Source organism: Erithacus rubecula (assembly GCF_903797595.1).
Source record: "Erithacus rubecula genome assembly, contig: scaffold_141_arrow_ctg1, whole genome shotgun sequence".
In the NCBI taxonomy this organism is placed as follows: Eukaryota; Metazoa; Chordata; class Aves; order Passeriformes; family Muscicapidae; genus Erithacus; species Erithacus rubecula.
In genome coordinates this window covers 155,787-180,632 of record NW_027635538.1, presented here as the reverse complement: position 1 = coordinate 180,632, position 24,846 = coordinate 155,787, and the positions used below count along the sequence as shown (strand labels likewise).

The following is a 24,846-nucleotide window of genomic DNA, read 5'->3' as shown; positions in this document are numbered from 1 at the left end:
TGCTTGGTACCTTTGGATTTTTCATATGTCTAAGAGCAATTTATCTCCACGACTGCTTCACTTCTTACTCTGTGTGCTATAAATTACCTCTGACAGATTAATTTAAAGCAGAGGAGATGAGAGGAAGTACTGACCTTATGATGCATTGATGCATCTGTGGTTAGGTCTGGGTAACATTCAGCTGAAATTTCTTCCTTTGACCTGAAGTTTGGTATTTATTGTGTCAAATACCTGAAATAAGGGCTGCCACCAAGATTGTCCTTGGTGTTACACCTGTGCTACACCTGTGTGTGTTCCTCAGCCCCACAGCAAGGCAAAGAATTGCTTTGGGGCTGGAACAAAAATACATCCAAGAGAAAGGAGCCTGGTAGACCCAAGTCAATCAACACCTTTAAATTCTCAGCAGAGTCAGAGCACGCCAGAGGGAACATTCACTCCCTATGAAGTGCCTTGCGGGTTTCTGCTTTGGAGGACTCCAAATAAGTAGTTCTCCTAGTACACTGTCATAGGGTATTGTGAGGTATCATTTCTTTGTTTAAGCAGTTTGAAGGCAGGAATGAACTTTTCCTTACAGGTTTAAGGGTTGGACTGGGGGTGATCAGTGTTTCTCTTATAAATAATATTTTAAGCCATCTTGGTTATGAATAATGATAATGAAATGAAAACGTAGGAAGCTAAATGGGAAAGTGGAACATGGCAAAACCTTCTCCTTTCCTCTTTTTCTTAATAAACTTAGGCAAGCACAGCAGTATTTTGTGCCCAATTCCTTGTTAGTGTAAACAGTCTCTTAGAATCATGGGACAGTTTGGGTTAGAAGGGATTTTAAAGACCATATTATTCTATTCCCCTGCCATTAGAGGAAACACCTTGCACTGTCCCAGGCTGCTCCAAGCCCTGTCCAGCCTGGCTTGGAGACTTCCAGGGGTTGGGCAGCCACTGCTGCTCTGGGAAACTCATGCCAGGGCCATATGTCTCCTATAGAGAACAATTTCTTCCTTATATATAATCTAAACCCTCCTTCATCTGAGGGCCATCTCCTAAGGATGTTACCAGAGTGAGGAAGTATTGGTGATGACTGAATGCTAAATAAGAAGCGGGGACTTTTTTTGGAGTTGTTTAGTAGAGAGGTGGCCTGTCAGCCATGCTCAGCTTGGTAGCAAAGTGAGGGGTTATTTCAAAACTTTGCATAACTATGTTGAGCCACTGTCATTGTTTTTATTGTCACAAATCTGTTGCGAGCAGATGGAATTTCATTTTTTCCCACTACCACCCAGAATAATTCCTTTCAAAGTCATTTTGGAGGCAATAGGAGAGGTGCATACTGACAAGCTAGGGATGTAAGTATTGATTTTTGCAGCTACGTCTCCCCTTAGGAAGTTTAGCTGTTTGCTGCCTGGAGTGGATGTCCACAATTGTGGTATTTTTTTGATTGGTCTATTTGTTTGTTGGATTTGTTGTTTTGTGTTCTTATTTTTTTTGAAGGAAGAGTTTCCTAGTAGTGATTACCAAGAGATCTGCATTTTAGACACTGTCTTACTACAAGACAATAGACCCTCCCCCATGCAGGAACATCTGCCTCTGCAGCTAAGGAATTGGACCTTCCCTGAACCAAGAGTGTTTCACAGACAAGCAAGCACTCCAGAGCTGCTTATCCTAGAAAGAAATGCTAACAAGTCTTGGATTATAAAGATATTGTCTTAGTAAGTAATCAAGTGTTTCAATAGCCAAGAATTTCTGTTGATGGGTTAGGAAATACCTGATCTGAATTGTAAATCTATTGTGCAGATACATTTAATAAGGCATAGCAGTCTATAGTGCCTAAACACACCCCATTCTCTAAGGGATTTAGACCAGTCACAGTGAGGCTAACAAACACACTCTGGCATTTGCAAGCCAGCTCTTCACCTCCTGGAGTTTGGAGCTGTTGAGTTACTGAATTACTTTCACATTTGGTTTATATGCTCAGGCTCTTAAATAAACACTGTGACGGTTTGAGTACTGTGGCTTTATTTCATTCTTCCCAGAAGCTGGTGGAAAAGCTTAGGCTGGCTGGTGGAGTAGTCTGTGTGGTTAAAGTGACCTGTGCCAGCAGTAGAAAGTTTTCATTGAAGGGAATAAGAAGACTTAATCAAAGCTACATGAAGTTTGGCCTCTTCTCCATTTGCTAAACCAAGATTTTGCCTGTGTGTTGGAGCATAAAGTGCTGCAGGTGACTTCCCACCCCATAGGACTGAGTGAGAACACAAAGCTGGATGAATGCTTGATACTCACATTTTTTGCATGTTGATGTAGTCCTGCCTAAATTCAAGTCATCTGGACTATTCTTTATTTTTGAGTTTTGCTTTACTAACAAAGGGAACTTGTCAAGGAAGCCAACTGTGTACACTTGTCTTCATTAGATACTCAACGTGTTTGGTATTTAGCTCCTTTTTTTCTGTGTAGTGTGAAATTGCTTTCATTAACATGAGTCGTTTGGGGAAAATGCCACTTGTGCATTTCTGCAAGGGGTTGCAAATCATTCTTTTTCTTGCTGTGATAACAAATTTAGCACAACAGTCTGTGGGAGGGAGGAACAGCTGGCTTGAACTGGAAGAGAGAATAGAGAAGAACTGGTAAGTGTTTGTGGAAGTGTTTACAATTCTGTACCAATATGTATGTGGAAATGAGAAGTTCCTGTAAAACCAAAAATTAGGAGACAGCTTTTTTGTTCCTTTCTTTCTCCTGGATATTGGCAAACATAAGTGTTTCTTGTTTATGTTGTGAAGTTGGGTGCTCATTTGCAATTGTTTCTGCAGGTGCTAAAAGACAGAGTCCTAGAATTATAAGAAATTAACAGCAATCTTTTTCCTGACTACTTTTATTTTTTTAGGAATTAGTTTTCCCAGTAGGTAGCACTGTCGTGTAGTAGCTTAAAATTTTTTAATGTCAGGAAGGAAATGAAAGGCATTATTTCTATCTGTGTTAGGAAACTGGGTCAGGCTGTGATGTTTATTTATAGAATGTCTCAATATTTTCATTTTTGTTGCAACATTGACTGATCTTTGGCTTGTCTTTTTCAGTAAGTGTGACTACCAAGTTCTGAGCTCTGCATTTCCCCCCAAAATCAGCAGTGATTGAGGGTGGCAGGTTTGGAGCTAAACCAGAGTCCAAATGGGCTTCTTGAGAGTTCAATGAATTATTTTGGGATTTGGCACTTAGGAAGAATAGGGCAGCAGTTTCATATGCAGCATTGGAAAGCAGAAGGGATTGCTGCTGCTGCTTTTATGTTTCTTGTAGAAACTTGGTGGGTTTGCATTTGTACGAGAAAGTGCAGCAAGACAATCGCCCTCTGCTCCACTGGGATGGCCTTAAACTCCACTTATTCTGATTCCTGCTGGCCTGAAGATTAAATCAGTTGCTTAACCTCTTTTCATTCACAATACAGCACATATTCAGCCAATTAATGTTTTTCCTAGTCTTAAATGTAGGCCTGACAACTTGAAAGCTCATCAAAGTGAAGGGCTCTCCAACTGGAGGAGAAGACTGACGTCCATCAATTCTGAGCATATGGGCTTTAAAGAATTTGAATTATGAGGCATTATTTACAAGGGTCACAGGTGTGCTGTACTGCAACTTAAGTGATTACATGTGCTTGAGATTCATTGAATAACTGAGTATTTCTCATTTTGGAAAAGGGATGCTTGTGTGCATACGCCTGTGACAACTTGTTTTGACTACTGCAATAACACGGTTTCTTTGTCCTTTTGTCTTGAAGGAGGTTGTTTTGGACACTTGCAAGGACTCTTGCCCCAAGGTTTTAGGGGTTCACTGCATGCCAGGGAAAGAGAGGGATTGACATATTCTCTTTCTGTTGTAGTGAGATAGTTTATGATGTGTGAGATAGAGTTGCTTCCACTGTGCTCCGCTGTCTCCTTTGGCCTGGTGTGTATAAGACAACCCCCTACCACAAACCACAAGAGGATTTTAGGACCACCAGCGAAGGATGAGACTCCCATTTTTCTGGGCATTACAAACACTTTCAGCTAAATTATCTTCATTTCAAAGAACTAGGCCAAGATCTAGTAAGTGGATTTGGGAACAGGTGGGGAAAGCAGAGTTCAACTGTTGGATTAGATCAATACACAGCTACTGTAGCACCCACCATCTGCATGGCCAGTGCCTCAGGTACCAGTGGTACAGGTGGCCTTCAAGGGGACCTCACAAATTGGCCTTTTGTCACAGTAACATTTCTGCATAACACACAGGTACTAGGGAAGAAATAAGAGTGCTAAGACTGGAGTTCTTGCAGTGTGAAAGCAGAGATCAGAAATAATATAGAGATAATAGAACAATGCCACAGAAAAATGTGCTGACAAACAGCACAAAATGTGCTGCTTGTGTGAAGAACACACCCCTTCAGTGTAACAATAACAATAATAATATTTTAGTTTTTGTTTTACCTGCTAAGTTTGGGGGGAAAATCTGCAGTAAATGGACACAGTAATGTTGACATTTACAGTGCAGCTTGGCTGATTGCTTCTTCAGAGATAAAGCTAAGGTTATGCAGTGAATAAATGCTGCATTGTAATCTATGAGACAAGGCTGGGAATAAAGAAATAAGAGAATATGCAGGAACCTAAACTTGGGATGTTTTCAGTTTGAATTTAAAACTTAGAGGCGCAAATGAGAGTAGAGCTCTAGTGTGTTTCTGAGGTGGCAAATGCACCCAAAACAATGACTTTAAATTGTGAAGTGTTTGAGCACTTGTGAAGGAGGAGAGAGAAAGGAGGAAAACTCATTGCTGCATCAGTCCCTAGATTTAATAACTTCAAAATTACGATGGACAAGGGGCTTTGGGGTTTGTTTTGCTTGTTTGTTTAGGTTTTGTTGTTTTCCTTTGATTGGTTTGTTTTGGTTTTTTTGTTTAGTTTTTTATTATTTGGTTGAGGTTATTTTTAGTGAAAAGGCTGTGAAGCTTCTCCAGGTAAGTCTTCACTGCCAGTGTCACTGCAGTCTAACTGAAAGTAATACAAACCCATTTTGAGATCCAGTGATGACCACTTAGAGGTTAAATTTCAATATGTTTTATAAACCAAACCAGCCTGCTTACCTTTTCTGGCGAGTAATGAAGGAAATGCAAGCTGCACTCTATTAATACTTCTGATGAAAATACTCAAAACCCTGTTGCCAGCATATAATGTACCTTTAAGGCCCAACAATGCTTTGAAGTAAGTGCTGTGAAGTTATTTAATCCTAAATTCTAAGGTACTTTTTGTGAGTTTTTGTACACACTAGCAACAGGCTTGCTTTAGATTTATTAGATAGTAGCCAACAGCTTTGAGGCTTTGCCTTATTATGCACTTCCTGCTTATCTGAGGAATTTTCTCAGTGCATAGTAATTTGTATTTGAAAAATATACGCTGCTAGTATTACTCATGTTATTAAAGAAACCACAGATTTGTCTGGTGATTTCCAGTATCAGCTTTGGCTGTTTACCCAGGAGATAGCACTGATTGCTGCCTGATTTTGTGTGGGTTTTGTGCTTTTAAGGGGCTCCCAGAATGAGTGGAGATTAAATATAGAGAATCTTTTTGCATTAGTAATTTCTCTTTGAAGTTCTTTTTCATTAAATCCTCATTCTTGTCATTGCTTCCCTTTTGTCTTTTTCTTTAAAAGACCTGGAATAGGCAGGACTCAGGGCTGGAGCTCTTTAAATATGTGCGCTGTATGTTCAACTCCCTAATTCTTTTCCTTTGGTTCTTATCTACTGCAGTCCACTTGGAAACCCATGAAAAATTTAGTGTACACAACACTGTTGTAAACAGTGAAATTTGAAATAAGCCTTAAGTATTGTATATATACGCACATATACAATGAATTTATGCTGTACACTTACGCATTTTTTTAATCTCAGCTTTGTGAATATCCTTGCAGGTGTTTTTTCTACCCTGGAAGTTTAAAAGTTGATGTTGTAGTTTAGAGCCTCGTCAGTATTGTAGTACAGGACCTGATTTACTGTTTTTTTAGGGTGTAGCAGCTGCTCCTGGCAGAGCAGGAGATGCAGCACTCAGGTAGTACAGCAGCACTTCCTCTGTAGCAGCCACACCTTTCACCAAGTTAGCAAAGTCAAGTGGTATTTGGTGCCTCTCCATATTTTCTGGTGTCTGATTTCTGCATCTGAGTCATAAATTACCATAGAATCGTGGCATTGTTTAGGTTGGAAAAGTCCTCTAAGACCATCAAATCCAACTGTTCCCCAGCACAGCCCAGGCCAGCACTGCCATGTCCCCAAGTGTCACATCCACAGAGCTCTGAAATCCCCAGGGATGGGGACTGCACCATTGCCTTGGGCAGCTTTGCCAGGGCAGGACAGCCCTTTCCAGAAGGAATTCCCCAAATCCCAAATGCCCCTGGCTGTCCCCTCCTGGCAGGGAGCTGTGCAGAGCCACAAGGAACCCCCAAACCTCCTTTTCTCCAGGCTGAGCCCCTTCCCAGCTCCTCAGGAATTCTCCAGCCCCTTCCTAGCTCTGTTCCCTTCCCTGGACATGCTCCAGCCCCTCCAGTGGCCTCTTGCCCACCTGGGCACACCTGGGCTCGTGTCCAGCTGCTGTCACAGCACCTCCAGGGCCTTTCCCAGCCCCAGTGCCATCTGGAATGGTCAGTGAGGTTGCTGTAACTCCAGTGCAGGACTCAGCACCTGGCCTTATTGACCCTCATCTCAGTGGTCTCAGCCCATCAATCCAGCTGCCCAGACCCCTCTGCAGAACTTCCAGCCCTCCAGCAGAGTGATACTTCCACAGAATTTCATGCCATCTGCAAACTTACTAAGGGTGCACTCAATCCCCTCATTCAGATAATCAATAAAATACTAAATAGGACTAGGCTAAGACTGAGTAAATACCTATTGGTACCAGCCTAGCTAACCCTGATGTGAATCCTCCAAAGCAAGGAGTACAAGCAGCATTTTAAACGTCTGCCATCAACTCCATCACAAATTACTGGACTCTCTTTTTTTTTGTTTTCCCCTCTCCCTAAATAACTGTCTGGTATTTCAGAGACAGAAAAGGCAAGAATTGAAAATATTGAATGCTCATTTTTAAGATCTGCATGATTGCAAAGTTTAATTCAATTCACCATTTTCTGTGTGTGGGCAACAGCTTTAAGGGTGAATCCAAAAGTATTTCATGGACAGCAAACACAGAAAAACCTTGAAAGCCAACAGCGATTTAAAGGCAAAGATAATTATCAAATTCACTCACAGGACCTTTCACAACACCCCCTTTAACAGTGGAGGCAAACAGGAGAGTCTTGCACAGTTCATACTAAATTTGTTGCTGCTTTGGAACCCAAACAAATTCAGTTACTACTTGCATGATACTTTTATTATGTCAGTGAGAGACAGGATTTCATGGTGTTAATGTTGGTCCGTAATGATCAGTAGGTAATTCCCTCATGGACAAAAGCCGTGGCTGATGCATTTATTACAAGTTTGGTCCAAGCTGTCTCTTGCCTGTGATCCTCACTGCTCCATACTGAACTAAAGAGCAGACATTTTCCCAGGGCTCTCCATCCTCTTTTCTCAAGAGACAAAATTATTTCTACATGAGCAGTGGTGTGACTTGTCAATAGGCACATGCTGCTCTGCCAGACGAGCCTGGAGACTCCCAGACCTCACCCAGCCACTAATTTGCTGCAGTGCACTTTGCATCCTGCCTATCTCAGTCACATTCCCACAATTCCCTAACATGGGGGCATTGGAAGGAGGATTTCATTAATGACTCAGTGTAGTGAAGCATTACATAAAAAATTACATGTTTATGCAAAACTTTTGCAAGGTTGCTAACAGTATCACCTGAGCACTGCATTAAAAACAATAACTTTTTAGCCCCAAAACCAAATTTAAAATAATTTATGTAAATAAATGGGGGGGAGGGGGGGAAGAGTAATTTATAATATGCCCTACTGAAATTTATGTAAAACTTTAACATCACTTTTGCAAAGGTTCCACTATTCCAAAGCAAAAATACAACATCCCACATGAGGTTTTATATTTATTTGTGAAATCATTGAAGGATACAGTGGTTGATATTAACATTTCAACCCTCTAAGCACAAACTTTATCACATGAATAGTGACTTCACATCACACAAGGCCTCAAAACTGGGAGAACAGAATTTCCAGCAGAAAGCTGGAAACATGTGCCTCAAAAAAAACCACAAAACAAACCAAACATCACAATATTATAAGGAATGGAAAAAAATTACTCCCTGCAAGTTATTTTATATATAGAACACCTGAGATGCCTTGTGAGACTCCCAAAGGGCCATGATTGTCAGGATTACTCAAGCAGTGGGTTTGGGATGAACTTCAGCTCCAGACAGAAAGCAGAGAGGGAGACCTCCACCCCAGCCTGCTCAGCTCTCCATGAGAAGTGATAGCATACACACATTGTTTGGCTCAAATTTATTCCATTTGAGGCAGCTGTTCCATATCAAGAGTGTGACAAGCCTTTATATGTCTACTTAAATTTTATATTAAAAGTATTTTTTCTGTTTGAGAAAAAGCTGACATTAAGAAATAAAGTAGCCACCTGCTCCCAGTGAGCTACAGAGCAACATGTAACAAAAATAACAAAAAATATTTCTAAAACAACATAATAGGTTTTTAAAGGGAAGACGGCATGACAAAATGTTCTACAATTACTGACTTCTAGTTTCTAATCTGAGTAGATGTCACTGGGTTTTAGAGGGAGAGATGCGAAGGATCGTGCAAGGACTGGTGCTGGACTGAATCATCAATGTCTCTGGATTAAACACGAGGACTCGTTCAATTTAAAATTATCTTCACTAACTGAAATAGTAATTTCCGTTTAGCACCCATGAAGCACTGTGGAATGAACAGCACCAGTAGGGTTATACTGGTAGGAAACAGCTGCAGGCCAAGAGCATTTGCTGATGAACAGACATAAAAAACTTAAAGAGAAATGACAGCCAGAGTGCCTAGAAACAAAACCAGAAAAATCCACTTTGCAAACACATAATTGAAAGGAAACCAACCAATCAGAGAGTGATGCTATTACACAGGAGATGCTCCTACCAGGGCCTTCAACCATAGTATCGTTTTCCTCCTTCTCCTCTCTGCTTTTTTCCTTTGTCTTCCCAAATGCATCATGCTGACAAGTAAGAACCATTCAAAGAATCAGTTACTGTGTCTGTGTGGGGTTTTTTTAATATAACTTCATCTTAACAGGCTTTTTTTGTAAATCCCAGTGAGTGCAATGCCACCTCAGCCCAATTCTCTCACTTCATTCCCCCTGCTCTGCCCAAATGTGGCGTGATCTCTGCTCTACAATGACATCATCAGTGATGAAAGAAGTGTGTATGTCTCTACTTTGCTCAGGGTCACAAATGAAAATACTAAACCAGGCTCCAGCTCCAACTTCCTACCCTCTTTCTTTCTTTCAGTGTGAGAAACACCACTAAAGTTGCAAGAGGTCAAAGTCATCATAGCAAAACTATTTATGAATATAGACTCAGCAGCTGAGTCAGGTGCATCTCACGAGGAGGCACATCTCCCCTAAAAGGTACAAACCTTTATGCTCTTCCCCGGCCGGGGCATTCCTGTCCCCTTTCCCACTGGCTGGCTACTCAGGAACTGACATTCATTCTGATCACCTACTGCACTCAAGCCAACACATCCTTCTCTCTCCCCTTTCTCTCCCCTGTGACAAACATCAGTTAACTCTCCCCTTTTCTTCCCTGCCACGCTCCTGCCCAAGGCCAGCCTCATGCTAGCTACATCTTTGCCTATGTGACATTAGGTATACAGTCTCAGGGCTGAAACAAAACATTATTTAATCTCTCACAATACAATCATGAAATTGTTTGGGTTGGAAGGAACCTTAAAAGCTCATCCAATTTCAAACCTCCACCATGGACAGGGACACCTTCCGCTATTCCAGGTTACTCCAAGCTCCATCCAACCTGACCTTGGACACTTCCAGAGATGGTGCAGCCACAGCTTCTCTGGGCAACCTGTGCCACCTCACCACCCTCATCATAAAAAGCTTCTTCCTTACATGTCATCTAAGTCAACATTGTCTCTTTGAAGTCATTCCCCCTCGTCCTGTCTCTCCAAGTCCTTGTCCAAAATCTCTTTACATCTTTCTTGTCAGTTTCTTTCGGTTACTAGAAGGCCACAATTAGGTCACCCCAGAGACTTGTCCTCCCCTGGCTGAACAATTCCAATTCTGTCAGTCTTTCCTCCCAGCAGAGCTACTCCATCCCTCTGATCATCCAATTCCCTGCTCTAGATTCACTCCAAAAGCTCCAGGTCTTCCCTGTGCTGAGGGCCCAGAGCTAGAGGCAGCTCTGCAGATGAGATCTCACCTGAGCAGGACAGAATTCCCTCCCTTGGCCCCTCTTTTAACCCTTATCCTCCTATTTAACACCCCACCAAGGGCTCCTCTTCCATATCTGTAATATGAGAAGGAGCCCGATAAATTCTCTATCAACAGAAATGGCAGAATGGAAGATAAGCTTTCCGCATTTCCTGACAACCACACCTGAGATGAAAAGCTCCTCACAGGTCCTGCAGTGCAGTCCAGCTCTGGGTGGTGCCATAGAATCAGAGGCTTCCAAAGCCTGGATTGCAGTTATTTATCTCTTACAGGTGCCTTCGTCCTAAACGATGCTTATAAAATATCCAACACACACATACATTGTATTTTAAACAGTATCACTTACAAATGGCAAAACTATCTAGCAATTTCTGTCTGTGTACTATAATTCTTTCCTTTAATGCATTCTTAAATTTTCGTCTCAAGGTCAGACTGATGGCTCTGAAGATAGCAGATATCTTTCCCTCCATTTCTTTTATTTACTATTCTACAAACCAAAGACTCAACTAATGTTACTTTCTATGACTAGCTCTTCACCTTCTTCATCCTATTTTTAAAACTGCTCTTAAAAGATTATCCATATACCTGCTCAAGGGCAAAATTCAATTATAATTAGATGAAGAGAAGGTTTTAAAAGTGAATACTATCTATTAAGGAATATATACACAATAATTATTTTGACTGCACGTCTCAGAAATCGTAGAGCATTACCTACACTACAGATGTTTTACACAAACTATTTACAGAAGTAGCTACCAAAGAAAACATAGAAACTTACCATTCCTACAATTTTCAGTCCTTGCAGAAGTTACAGCAACACACAACTCACTGGGGCCAAACTTTTCTGGAGTTTGTTTTTAAAGACCTAATAATGAACATGTACAACTTATTAAAAAAGCTTATAAAAATACTCTAGGCTATTAGAGGAGAATCTCTGTTGAAATGTGAGTCAGTCATGGTGGAGAGAAAAATATATGCATGTGTATATATTTTACTCCATTAAAATTATGGCTCTCTGGCACTTTTTAAATTTAATTGGAGATTAAAGGGAAAGCATCTCGCGCCATGTCACAGTCCTCACCTGCCGTTAATCTTCAGATCAACAGCCCAGCCTGTTAAAGGACTTCCAACCATCAGGCACAGCACCTTTTAACTGATTTTATCACATGTTTCAGTTGAGAGAATTTGAAAACTTTCCACAATGCTTTCTGACCTCAGAATGGTTGCTTTTTCTATTTCAGATACAACAGTTACCACAGAGATCATCCACAGTGGTTTATCTCCTCCAGCATTGATGGGTAGTGGCCTTCATCCACCTACTTTCATATTTTCAGTGTGAATTTGCTCCTTCTAATCACATCAGTCAAAAAATCCTTACATTACAAGACACTAAGGAAACATCATTTTCAGTTGTGTGTATAGAATCCTGTTAATCTCCCTAAACCTGAAGATAAAAATTTCCTTCAGTGAAAGACAGAAGTTGACCTCTTATTTATTGAACTTACTACGGAAAAGCAAGACAGCCTTGATGCCCAGGGGGCCCTGCAAAGCCTAGCCATGAAATGCTCAGGCTTCTGCAAATTTGTAACTTTAAATCAATACAAAATGTATGAAAAATTCAAGTGCAAACAAAAAGCAGTAGACATACACATGATTGTCTCCGACAGAACTGCTTCTTCAAATCCACACATAAAAACAAGAAGCCTTATAGACACGGGCTGAGAGACCTGGGGTTGGTTCAACCTGGAGGAGGCTCCAGAAAGAAATTCCAACACCTTGCTGTACCTAAAAGGCTCCAAGAGAGCTGGAGAGAGACTAGGGACAAGGACATGAAACGACAGGACAAGGGGGAATGCTGTCCCACTGAGTGTGGGCAGGGTTAGATGGGGTATTGGGAAGGAATACAGTGAGGGTGGGCAGCCCTGGCACAGGCTGCCCAGAGATGCTGTGGCTGCCCCATCCTCGGAAGTGTCCAAGGCCAGGCTGGATGGGGCTTGGAGAAACCTGGGATAGTGGAAGGGTAGAACACAATGGGGCTCTAAGGTCCCTTCCAACCCAAACCAATCTGTGTTTCCATGAAGACTTATGAAGTTACATTAATCGACATGAAAACGGGAAAGACCTCCCTCCATGTTTCCTAGGATAATCTCCAGCCCAGCCATAGTGACCGACCTCACTGGCACTGGTGAGCGTCATACAGAACCTGTCTTACCACAGGTCACTGCTTGAGGAGCCCAGGTCTACAATTACATGTGAGTCACCACACCTTCCTGTCTGCACTCATGTTCCAATCCTACCTGCCTTGGGATACCAGAAAATCAGTAGGATTTAGACAGTGGGAATACAGCAAAGCACGTGTCTCCTCCAGCATCATGTCCTATCAAATGCACACACATATTGTACTGCAAACAAGCAAAGCACAGGCACAGAAGCCACTCTGATGCCTCAACCAGCTTTGATCTGATAACATAATTTTCACATTGTGGTTTCCTGTCTCTCCATATCACATGACAAATTTCCGTAAGTGCTGAATAGAGAAATTAAGATCGCATTTAAACTTCATCACTTTTAACACACAATATCCTTTTACATCAGCTTCAGTGAAGATAATTTAGGCATATTTATAGTAACATTAACCACATTTGTTCTATATGGCAGTATTATTCTCAGAATAGACAACTGAATACAAGTTGCTATGCAAAACTGTCATTAAAATATGTTTCCAAACCTCCAAATTCCTATGTAAATAGTCATCATCAGAACATCTTTAAGCCATATAAATAATTTGTCCTAATTAATTGATAGGGAAAGTGAACCAAGGGGATTAGATGATGAACTGTATTGATTCCTGAAGTCTGTGATCATCTGTTCTCACGGGAACAGTAAAGTTAGAGGCTATAAAGTCATTTCAGCTTTTCCAGCCAGACCACACATTCCTGTTTCTACCAGAAATCCAAGTCCCCATCCTCTCACATTCAAACATCCAACTTGCATAGAAATTGTTATTGTACCATTCACATAAGGGAATTCTGACAGTACTGGCATTTGCCTGCTATCCCAGAAACTCCCATCAGCTCAGGTACTGAGAAAAGCTGGCAATTACTGGTTTAACACGTTTTCAGTAACTGAGTTTTCTTTGAGTTCATCACATAAATACAGATAAAACAAGTTAACGGACTATCAGCAGTATCCACAAGAAAATCTAAAATTCCAGCAATATTAGTACAGATGTTTCAGAAAAAAATGTGCATAGGCAGGAAGTCAAGTCCTGGTTTTGGCTTTGAACCACATGAACACCTCCTCAAAATGATGCATCCTCCAGAAGTTGAACGAGGGCATACTTAAACACCCATTACTATTCCCAAAATGAAAACTAGTAATTTTTAAGAGTCACTGCAACCTGTGCTTGTGAGAAAGACGCTGACTGACCCAAATGTACAGAGCTGCCTGTTATGTTTCAGTGTAATAAATCAATCCCTTAAGGAAAGTGCACTGACGCACTATCAAACAAGGAGGCAGCAACTACAAATGCAGATGCAAACAGAGCATCCTGAACGACAATAAACTTCAACTTTTTCAACAAAACTGAAAGCTACTCACCCTAAAATTCTGCCTGTTCCTGATATCCCCGTGAAAAAAATGAAAATTAAAATCACCAGTGGCCTCTAAACTACTTATTTCTCAACATAGTTGGAATTCAATACTTTGCTTTCAGCAAGCCGGCAACTTCAATGTATGCTCTCAATTTGAATACAGTAGTATACTTTTTTCTAGCTGCAAAAAAATCCTTAATAGGAAACAATGCTGGAGTTTTCCCTGTGTTTTTTTGTTTTTTGTTATTGGGAGGGGTTGTTGTTGGCTTTTGTTTGCTTGTGTTTTTTGTTGCTTTTGGTTTTTATTTTTTTTCTTGTAGCACTGGCCTGTCCAGTCAACACCTCTGTTCTTGCAAAGGTTAGAAATCTTTGCAGCATCACCTTTGATGATTTCACACAAGATCAAAGTATGTAGCAAGCATACACTAGAGATCTAAGCTCTGAAATCACTATAAAATTCAAGTGACATTCTTCACTCTGGATTAATGGGAGATTGACTGTGTAAATTAATCATTAAACAGGCAGGTGCACAACTCTGGCAGGAAACATGCTGCACCTTGCTGCAAAAAACCTTCACAAAAACACCTTGAAAAGTTTATTTTAGGGGAACTCAAACACATTCTTGATCGTGACAAGCAAAGAAATTTAAAAGCTGTGCTCAGGGTAGTCCTGAATCACAGATTTTCCCTAGATAGGGCAATTACAGTCAAAATACCTGGGAGCACTGCCATGATACCAATATGTGGAAAACGACCAAACTGTGGAAGAAAAGATAGAATGACACAAGCACAAAGAAACTGAAGGCCAAAAAAAACCCAAAAACCTAAAGCCACTCAATACACAGCTAATCCATTGCAGGAGTAATTTTTTAATTGCAATGACTCAAAACTAAACAGCTTTTAATCACAAAGTAATTCCTTCCCTTTACCATGAAATGATATTAAACCCAATCTAAATTTTCTGAATGGAAAAACAGATCTCACGTTCCGTATCTAAGTTTATAAAGGAGTTTAAAAAAATGCTAATTCATCTGTGTGAAGCTTCTTATCCTTTGACTACACATGCACCACCTTGGACAGACATTAAACTTTCAAGCAATACAAACACTAATAAGAAAGTCTTCTAAAGAGTGTTTTCCTAGCACAACATTCCTTATTTTGTTTTCTTTCATCTTACAGAAACTAGCAAATCAAAAAAGGTTTCTGAAAATCAGGAAATGGAGGGCAAAGGCAAATAATAGAAAACCTGGGATTTTCACAGCTGTATTTGTACATCCTGCTGAAAGGCTCTATGCAAAGCTGAGCAGCATTGTCTCATGATAAAGGTCATTACGGATAATTCTCACCCCAAAGAGGATGTGTAACAATCTGTACCCACACAAAGCAACAACTCCCATTTACATTTTTGCAACATACACTGAGCACACCCAAGATGAGTTTGTGTACAGCAATGCTTTTACTTCTGCAGCTGTGAGCCCAGCAGGCACAGGAGAGAATAAAAGTTACTTTATACATTGGAAAACCCTTTGTTGGAATGTCCAGACCACCTCTGTCAGCATGGTGTCCACTAAACCAGATTAATTTCACTTTGCATTTTCAGGGAAATGTAAATTCTGAATCTGGTGATACTGAAGGAAATTTGCTTTACCAAGTGAAGCCACAGCCAGGACCTGGAATGTTATCCAGATCCTGGGATGTACAAGAAGTACTTCTCACAATCTGTTTTGGAGATCAGCTGCCCCTCTTTAGCAGGAATATTTTTTGCTCAGTTTGTCAGTAAAACATTTAAATTCTTCTTCATCATGCAAGATGCAGTAAAACAATTATTATCAGCCCAAAACTCAGAGTCCATTTTCTTTAAATTATTCTCCAAATCCCCCACTACGTCAATGTCCCAAATCTAGGTTATCAGATTGCTACATAAAGCTTGTTCTGTGTGCAATTAAGGCCTCTTAACAACCCTAATGATGTCACAACTCTGCAATAAGGACAGAGCCCTTATGTTCTGAATAACCAAAGCATTTCACATTCCTTAAGCCCAAATCATGCTTGAAATCATCTATATGCAGCACACATTCACCAAAACCTTGGCAAACAACCTGCCTCTCCATCAAATAAAAATTTATTTTAAGCAAAAGGAGGAAAGTAACAGTCACAAGGAAATCTAAAGGAACTTCTGTGAGAAACAGCCATAAACAAAGTAAGGGAACAAAAGCAGGAAACAAAAAGCAAACATCGTTACTGCTCCAGTGTTCAGTGACTAAATGAGTATTTCATTCAAAACTGTGCACAAAAGCAAATTACCATCTCTGTTCACTGCTGTAAAATCGATTACCTAATATTCCAGCCCTGCTTCCAAGATGCTGCAGTGGTTTAATGGGCAGATGTGAACACGTGGCTGTGCAAGAACAAAGCACTGGCATAAAACTGCTGTGGTCCTTCTTACAGTAAATTCCAGTTTGGAGCAGCTCCCTCCCTCCTTCCCCATAATTACTTCACTTACAAAATCACATCATTCTCAATCCCATCTTCTGCTTGTTTTACTCAGTTTTTTCACTATGCTTTAGAAGTTGTGATTTAAAAGCTTGTATTTGCTGGGAATATTTTGAGTGCAGGGAAAAAAAGCAAAGCTCTACCTGGTCAAGAAGGTAATTCCAAGTGCTGTACTTAGAACTTCAAAGCAGAAAAAAATTCTTCAAGGAAACTGTTCAAGAAAAGAGGACCCAAGGGTATCCTAAATTAATACAGTAAGACACCAGCTTGATCAGCAGAAGCATTATCTAAATATAAGATTTTCATAAAATTGTAATTTCTTTCATAAATGTATGGATTTCATAGACATATTACGCACAGGAAGCTCAGGCTTGGAAATTTGATTGCTCACAAAAGCTTCAGAGGAACAAGCCAGGAAAGTAAAACCCATCACATACATTCCAAACATTATTTAAATGTATCAAGGCACAGGATAAAAGGATTGCTGGTCGCAGGTTGCTGCTTTTTTTTTTCTTTTTTTGTTAATTAAAGAAAGCAATTATTTTCTGTGAAAACAGTGGTAAGCTCAGTCATTTTTCGGTATTTCAGTGTAAGCTATTTATGTTAAATGTGAATTGATGAAGAGTGTAACAAACACCTGGTTGGACCTGAGCTTATTTTATTGGTTGCCAAGAGAGGCTGTGGCTGCCCCATTCCTGGAAGTGTTCAAGATCAGGCTGGACAAGGTTTGGAGCAACCTGGTCTAGTGAAAGGTGCCCCTGCTCACCGCAGGGGTTAGAATGGGAAGACCTTTAAGGTTCCTCCTTAAAGGAAACCAGCCCAAACCATTCTGTGATTATTTTTCATCCAAAATGAAAGGAACAACTGAGACTGAAATACTGGAAAAATCTAGAGCAGTGTCAGACAACTGCTAAGGGATTCAGGCAGGTATTCCCTGATACTTACAGAAACAGAGAAATGAGACAGAAATGGTGACCGCTGCAGATAAGGAGGTGTTTGTAAGTCTAAGTCAGTGACATGTCCCTGGATTTGGCAGGCAGGGAAACGTTATCCTTTATCTGCTCTGTTTCAGGAGGTCTCAAGCTCAGACATGCTCAGCAGGAAGACAGGAACAGGACAGGACTTACTCCTCTCTCTCTCACATAAAGTGTTCAGTGATTCCAACAATTCCAATAGGGATTCCAAAGCTCCAATAGGGAAGGCACTGGATATGTGTGAAGTAGAGATGATGGGGAGGATCCAGCATGAGCTGTTTCATCTGACTGTTCTGAATTTTCCACTATTGCCTCCTTACTATAAAGCAGACTGAAAAAAAAGCAGTGAGCTTATTGTAAACACTAACAAAACCTCCCGCAAGTCAAATATTTATGCTGCTCGTTTAGTGCATGGCAAAAACTGCAGAACAACTCAGATATTTCAAGAATAGTGAATAATTTCACAGGTGAAGTTTTGTTCTTAAAACAGTCCCAGTAAAATATCAGATCATCCAATATAACAGTGTGAGAACACAGAACTCAGATTAAATATTAGCCATGAGTTTCTCAATTAACAGACCATTTAAATATAATCATGAAATGGTTTGGATGGGAAAGGACCTTGGAGACCATCTAGTCTCATGCCCCTGCCATGGTACCTTCCACTAAACCAGGTTGCTTCAAGACATAATATATATATATTATATACATGTATGGATTGACAGAAATATAGATATGTATGCATAAAGAAATCCACACATATCTCCAAGAACTAAATAAAAGCACATAATTGTTCTTTTTTTCTCAGTGTATTCATTAGAATTGATGATGTTTAAGTATTTCCTACCTGAATAGCTAATTCTTTTTTACCAGTGCATAGTGCTTGAGCAAGCCTTTCATTAAGCAGCATGGAAGAGAAAATAATTTTAAAGCACAATAATATCCTAATGAAAAGGGAGAAACAGAATGGGGATCAGGCACAAATGCAGCTCCCAGATCTAATTTGAGCACTTAAACTGATTTGATTCAAATTGCCAACATCCTTGGATCTATTAAGCAGCTTCCTGACCTTCCTAAATCTACATACTGCCTCAGGTAGCTTTTTAAAGACAATAGTTTGTATTTAAGCTTTTGACCAAAAGTTCCTATTCCTTTAACAAAGAGAATTGTGATAGCTCTTTTCCAGCTCACACTCTCTCAGGTTGTGATTTACACAAAGATAAAATTCAAGAGATAAAATTCCTCTTCACTGTAATATTCTTTGGCCAAGGACACTCTATTACCACCAAGTCCTTCATAACATTTAATCAGCAACACATAACTGCTCCCATTATATTAATAAAAAGGGAGTTTAAAGGAGACACTCTAATATTTATTTTATTCTCCAACTGTCACTGAATGGTTAAGTTAGCATTTGCCATCTCTCATCACCAAAAAAGTATTACCATGAAAGGAGCACCAGTGCCTTTACTCACAAAATCCATATTCCTGGAATTATTTGGTATTTCATTATACAGTCAAAATATTATTTTCAGCTACCGCCATACATCAAACTACCCATCAGTGAGACTACACACACAATCCACACATGCTGACTGTTCAAGAAGTCAATCATTACCCTGAATTTGTTAATCCAACCCTTTACAACCTCAGGACAATAAATCCAGGTGAACCAGAGGTCATTTCTTGTCCTGTGCTTTACCTGCCTTGTATGGTGAGAAGCAGCTGAGAGAGCTGAGGGGGCTCAGCCTGGCAAAACTCAGGGCATTAGAATGAGAAGAGCTCCTTCTTTCTCTCTAAAACTCCCTGACAGAAGGGTGCAGCCAAGGGGAGTCGGGCTCTACTCGCAGGGGAAAGAGACAGGACCAAGAAGAAATGGCCTCAATTGCACTAGTGGTGGAGGGTTAGACTGGATACTGGGGAAAATGGAAAGGTTGGTCAGGCACTGGAACAGACTGCCCAGGAAAGTGGCCGAGTTCCCATCCCTGGAAGTGCTCAAAAACACGTGGATGTGGTTAGTGGTGATCTTGGCAGTTCTGGGGGGCAGTTGGACTCCGTGACCTTAGAGGACTTTTCCAACCTTAATTCCATCTGTTAATTAGGCAGCTGCCTGATAACTCAGTTTAGGCAGGACAAGAGGCTGTGTCACTGAGTTGCAGACAGTGCTCCGAAGAGTCTGTTAACCAACTCCACCGCACCTTTTCGATTGTACAATAATCAACAATGCCAGTTTCATTCTCCAAGTTTGTAGCTCCTAAGCTCCCATTGCTCCAAATGTTATCTCAGGATGCTGCTGCAGCTCTGTGACTGGGAAATTTCTCATCCCTCCCAACAGCAGCTCCTCTCCTGCCCATATCATGGCAGCTCAAAGCCCTCAACAGTCTCCAGCCAGCCTGGAGCCCTCTGGAGGTTTGTACTGAAACAGAAGATACAAGCACATCAGGCACATTTTGTGTTTTCTATTTCAGCTTCTGTTAACACCAAGATGTTTATCTTTGAACAACTAAAGTGGCTGGTTCCACACCTTAAAAAGGTCACCTGAAGTCCTTTCTAAATCAGCCTTCTACCTCTAAAGACCACCGCTGATCTGGAGTGTGTTACTCATACATCTAACTGCAGTCTGAAAAGATTTCCCAAGGAAAAAGGGAAATGGAATATTAGCAGACTGCAATTTGATGCTACAATGTTCATCCTTCACTGTGAACACAAGAAGATGTGAGAGATTATCAGGTTAGCTAGGCACAAGGTGTATCTTTACAATGTAAATGAAAACAGTCAAGGCCACAAATATAGTCATCATATACCTCTAGATAAGATAGGATTATTAATATGCCAAATTTAATTACATCTCTCAATCCAGCAGATAAACTCATAAAATATGCTGCACCTGGAAAATAATTTTCACCTGTTCTTCTACTTTCCATTTGTACCTACAGCATCTAATAACAAGTCCTTTAAAGCCAAACTCGACAACTGTGAACAAAAAAAAAATCTCCTGTGGACCCAATTTTGACAGGAGACAGAAAACTCAAAGCATGTGAAAGAAGACACACGACTGCAAAACTGAACACTGCTTGCTTGCACTTCTCAGAGCTCCAAGTTTAAAAACATTACAAGAAACTTCAACTCCTTAATAAACTAATAAACAGACAAATAAACCATCTACAGAGAAAAGCATACATTATATTTTCAGGCCAAATTTTAGACTAGAATTATAAGCAAGAAACTAAAAAGAGTTTTTATCAAAACAAGAGGATAAAAAATTGAGGCTCTATTAGCAGTGAATATATACTAATTCTTTTTTTTAATTGCGATTACCATACAGAAAATAAGCCTCTCAAATCCAGACCCCTTAAAATTACAAATATCTTAAGTTTCTCCAAGAAACTAACAAGTATAAGACTATTCCTTCAAGCTCTCTCCCAACTAAAAGAAAAAGCTTATCATGACAGTGGCAAAAAGACACTAAAAAGGCAGGTTTAACTTCCAGGGCTTGCCTAGCCTTGAATTGTTTCCACATAAAATTCCTTTCAAACTGTCTGCAACACATACTCATCTACAGTCTGTCAGTAAGTATGAGTAAAAATTAAAGTATTTTTCTTCTATGAGTTCAGGTTATACAGACAGTTACCCTCCTCCCAAATCCGTAAGGAATGTCATCGAAGAGTGCCCAGTACTTACAGCAGCTCCTCAAGAAAGCAGTCACTGCCTAGGATAATCATCCTTTTCTCATCTTCTTTTCCAGGAATAGCTCTGCCAGGGAATTCACCTAACGCATGCAGACACACACACACTGGCTCTCTCACTGCCACAGCTGACAAATCCAAGGCAGGTAACCATCTTACAGAAACCTTTGCCATAACAGAGAAGCCAGGGAGCATCCCTATTCGGAAGATTTCCATTTTCTCCTCCAGTGGGATACACTTCAGACACACAGCCCAACACTAAAATAATTGGCCTCAGCACTACAGAAATGCACTTGCCATCATCATATAGCCCAAAAATCAGCATCCTGTGCAGACACCCCCCACTACCACATACAGTCGTTATCACATAGCCTGGAACAGGGCAGAGTCAGGGGGCTCCAGCCCCCCACCCAGAGACCTCCTTTAGTCATTTTTTTCTCAAAAAACCCCAAACTTTGAAGCAGTAGAGCTCTCCCAATACCCTCTGTTCTGTTCAATCCCCATCCACTGCCCAGTCTTCCCAGTCTTGTCTCTCCACAAGCCCAGGAACTTTCTTCCACCAGGCTGCTATTCCCACGGTCCCTTCCCAAGAGCCAGCAGCATTACAGTTTCAGAAGATGAGCCTCCCAAATGCCAACTATTCCTATAAGGATATTGCTTCTTTGCCCTGCACATACCTCTCCTGAAATAGCCTTTAACCAAAACCAGCACCTGCTGATCTGCCAAGAGGAGCTTCCTTAAACACCCCCTCAAACACCTCTAGTCTCCACCCAGCCCTAACACCCACTTGCACGCCCTTTCCCTCCAACCTGTTCTCAGGCTGATCTAGTCCCATCTCCACATCAGTCCTTCTCCCCACCCAGGAACTGGCCCCACACACGCTGTCCTCCTCTGTCCAGCTCCTCACTGCTCCCATCTGCTTCCAACTCCAGCCACATTCACACACAAAGCAACCCCCATTCACCCACCATCCCTAGACTTCCATTTACATAGTCCCCAAACCTAACACTGCTGCCAAAAAAATATCCCCCTACCACTCCCCTCCAGCCTTACCTTGTCTCCAGACCTACTAAAACTGAAACCCAACATTTTTCTGGCTGTGCAATCCATCACACCTAGACCCCAGTGATCCAGTGCTGTACAACCACACCCCTGCTCCTATACAGCCCCTTAGGGTGGCTGATCATCAATTGATCAACAGTTATGCCTCTGCAACACCAAAAATTCAGCCCCCTAAGGGGTGCCTCCCTGCATTACAAACATTCTGTACTCACCAACTGGGGCACTCAACATCCACACCCCATTCCTCCCAGACCCTCTCAGGATGCCTCAACCACTCTGCGCACCTCCACATCTAGCCTTCCACACCGTGATCCCATCACACCCATGCTGCCATCACCCCTCAAACATCTTTCCACACACCCACGTCTCCCTCTGTATCCCCTTTGTCCCCCTGCATGGCTTCAGCCCATCCCTTTACACTCACATCCCCCTGAATCAGTCCCACTCTCACACCCTCATTGCACAGAGACCCAGCCCCTGTTCTCCCCACAACACAATCCTATCCTGCCCTAACACCTCCATCCTTAATGTCACCTGGACCTGCCCCTTGCCTTTATCATCACCTGGACCTGCCTCTTACCTTTATCATCACCTGAGTGTCCCTCACCATCCCTTTGACCTGCCACTCACCTTTAGTGTCACTTTAGTGCCGCTTACCTTTAATGTCACCTGGTCTTGCCCCTGACTTCTGCTCTCAGCCGGCCCTTCCCCTCGCACCAGAACCCTACTGTCCTCATTCATCATCCCTGGACCCCCCTCAGCCTCCCACCCCGTCTGAGTGTCCAAACCTGCTTCTCGTGCCCACCTCTCTATTTCCCTCAAGTGCTCCTTCGGGGAACCTGACCCGGGCCACCGAGCCACTGCTGTGTCCTCCTCTCCTTCCTCCCTTGCCCTGTCCCTCACCCCACACTCCCCTCCGTACCCCAAAGCAGCCCGATCCCCACGCTCCAAACTAACTCCCCACTCAAACCAGCCCCGCACCCTCGAACCGGCCTTCCATGCCCGTACCCTAACCCTAATCCCTCACTCCTGAGCCGGCTCCGAAGCCCCAAGCCAGTCCCTTACCGCGAACCACCCCCGAAGCAGCCCCTCCACCCCCGCCCCCCCGCCCCGCGGGGTCTCACCTGAAGCGGCCCCCGCAGTGCTGGCACTGGTCGCCCACCCAGCCTGGCTGGCACTCGCACTGCCCGGTGCCCGGCTGGCACCGCCCGCCGTTGGCGCACGGCTTGTCGCATTCCTTGGACACCGCCACTTCCTCGCCGGCGGCGGCGGCGGCGGCGGGGCCCAGCACCAACAGCAGCACCAGCGCCAGCAGCGGCGGCGGCGGCGGCGCCGGTGACCTCCCGCCCCGCCTTCCCGGTCCCCGCCGCGCCATCTGCGGCCGCTGCCGGCTCGGAGCGGGGCGGGCGGGGGGCGGCGGCACAACGCGGACCATCAGCCGCCGCGGGGCCTCCGCCGATCCCGCTACGGTGGCCGCGAGGGGGGGAGAAGCGGGGAGGCGGGGCCAGTGACGTGACTCCCGCGGCCATGGCGGCGGGCAGGGGGCGGATCGGGGAAACACGGAGTCACAGGATCGGTCCGCTGATTACAATCCCTAGTTTAGAAATACTAAAGGCAGTTCTTGGTTCGGTCCTACAACAGCAGAACTCTTCACTTAGGGGCGAGTTTCTCACCTCAGCAAGTTTAACAAGCAGAGATTAAATCACGCGGCAGTTCCCAAACCGTGAAATGGCATTTCCCGGGAAATGAGTCGATTTACAATTGAGCTGTAGAATCAAAGGCCCTTTACTGCTCCGCATTAGTTAATATTACAGGTGAGAGATTAGCAGCTGGCACGGATACAGCACGAGCACTGCCCCAGTTAGAGGAAGGCTAATTGCAGTAACAGAATCACAGCGTCACTGGGATTGGAAAAGCCCTCCAGGATCCCCCAGCCCAAGCTGACCCCGCACACCTTGTCCAACAGCCCAGGACACCGAGTGCCACGGACAAGTCGCTCCTTGGACACCTCCAGGAGTGGGGACTCCACACCTCCCTGGCCAGCCCCTTCCATGTGCCTGACAGCCCATTCCATGGAGAAATTCCTTCTGATGTCCAAGCTGAATCTCCCTTCCGACTCAAACAACTCTGTGATGTTATGATTTTAATTGTGTAAGCAAAAAAAAAAAAAAAAAAAAAAAAAAAAAAAAAAAAAAAAAAAAAAAAAAAAAAAAAAAAAAAAGAGGATCTGAAAAAAGGATCCCTACCCTGGAAAACAAGGTAATGATCTCCAAGGATTTCTGGGCCCTAATTTGTAACAGCAAAGGCCTGAGCAAGGAAGAATAAAGAAGTTAAAAGCAATCAACTGCTGAATTTGTGAGTAAAGCAGTAAACTCTGTTGGACACACAGCAAGAATGTCTTTTGCAGCAGGAAGAGTGAAAATTTTAGACCTTTAATTTTTAACAGAGTGAAAAAGGTGTGACAAAGTTGACAGTATTTGGAGTTCTTGGCTAGCTGTTACCTTTGGTCTGACTCCAGCAACATGATTGTGTCCAGACATATGCAAATTGTTTTGAGGGAGGAAAAGATGTCAACAGCTGTGAATTTATTATTAAAAGAAATAAAAAGGAAAAATATACTATTCACATTTTTCTCTCCAAAACAATGCATAGACATACATC

At 42.3% G+C, this 24,846-nt stretch overlaps 1 protein-coding gene across 2 annotated transcripts in view; it reads right to left on the bottom strand.

Moving 5' to 3' along the window:
- Positions 1 to 23,675, bottom strand: part of ATRN (attractin) — a 116,745-nt gene extending 93,070 nt beyond the window's left edge. For both annotated transcript variants that reach the window (XM_079333093.1, XM_079333094.1), the window contains exon 1: positions 23,310 to 23,675. In XM_079333093.1, the coding sequence (XP_079189219.1) occupies positions 23,310 to 23,620 (311 nt within the window). In that variant the 5' untranslated portion in view covers positions 23,621 to 23,675. The remainder of the gene's footprint in view (positions 1 to 23,309) is intronic.
- Between the last annotated feature and the right edge of the window lie 1,171 nt (positions 23,676 to 24,846).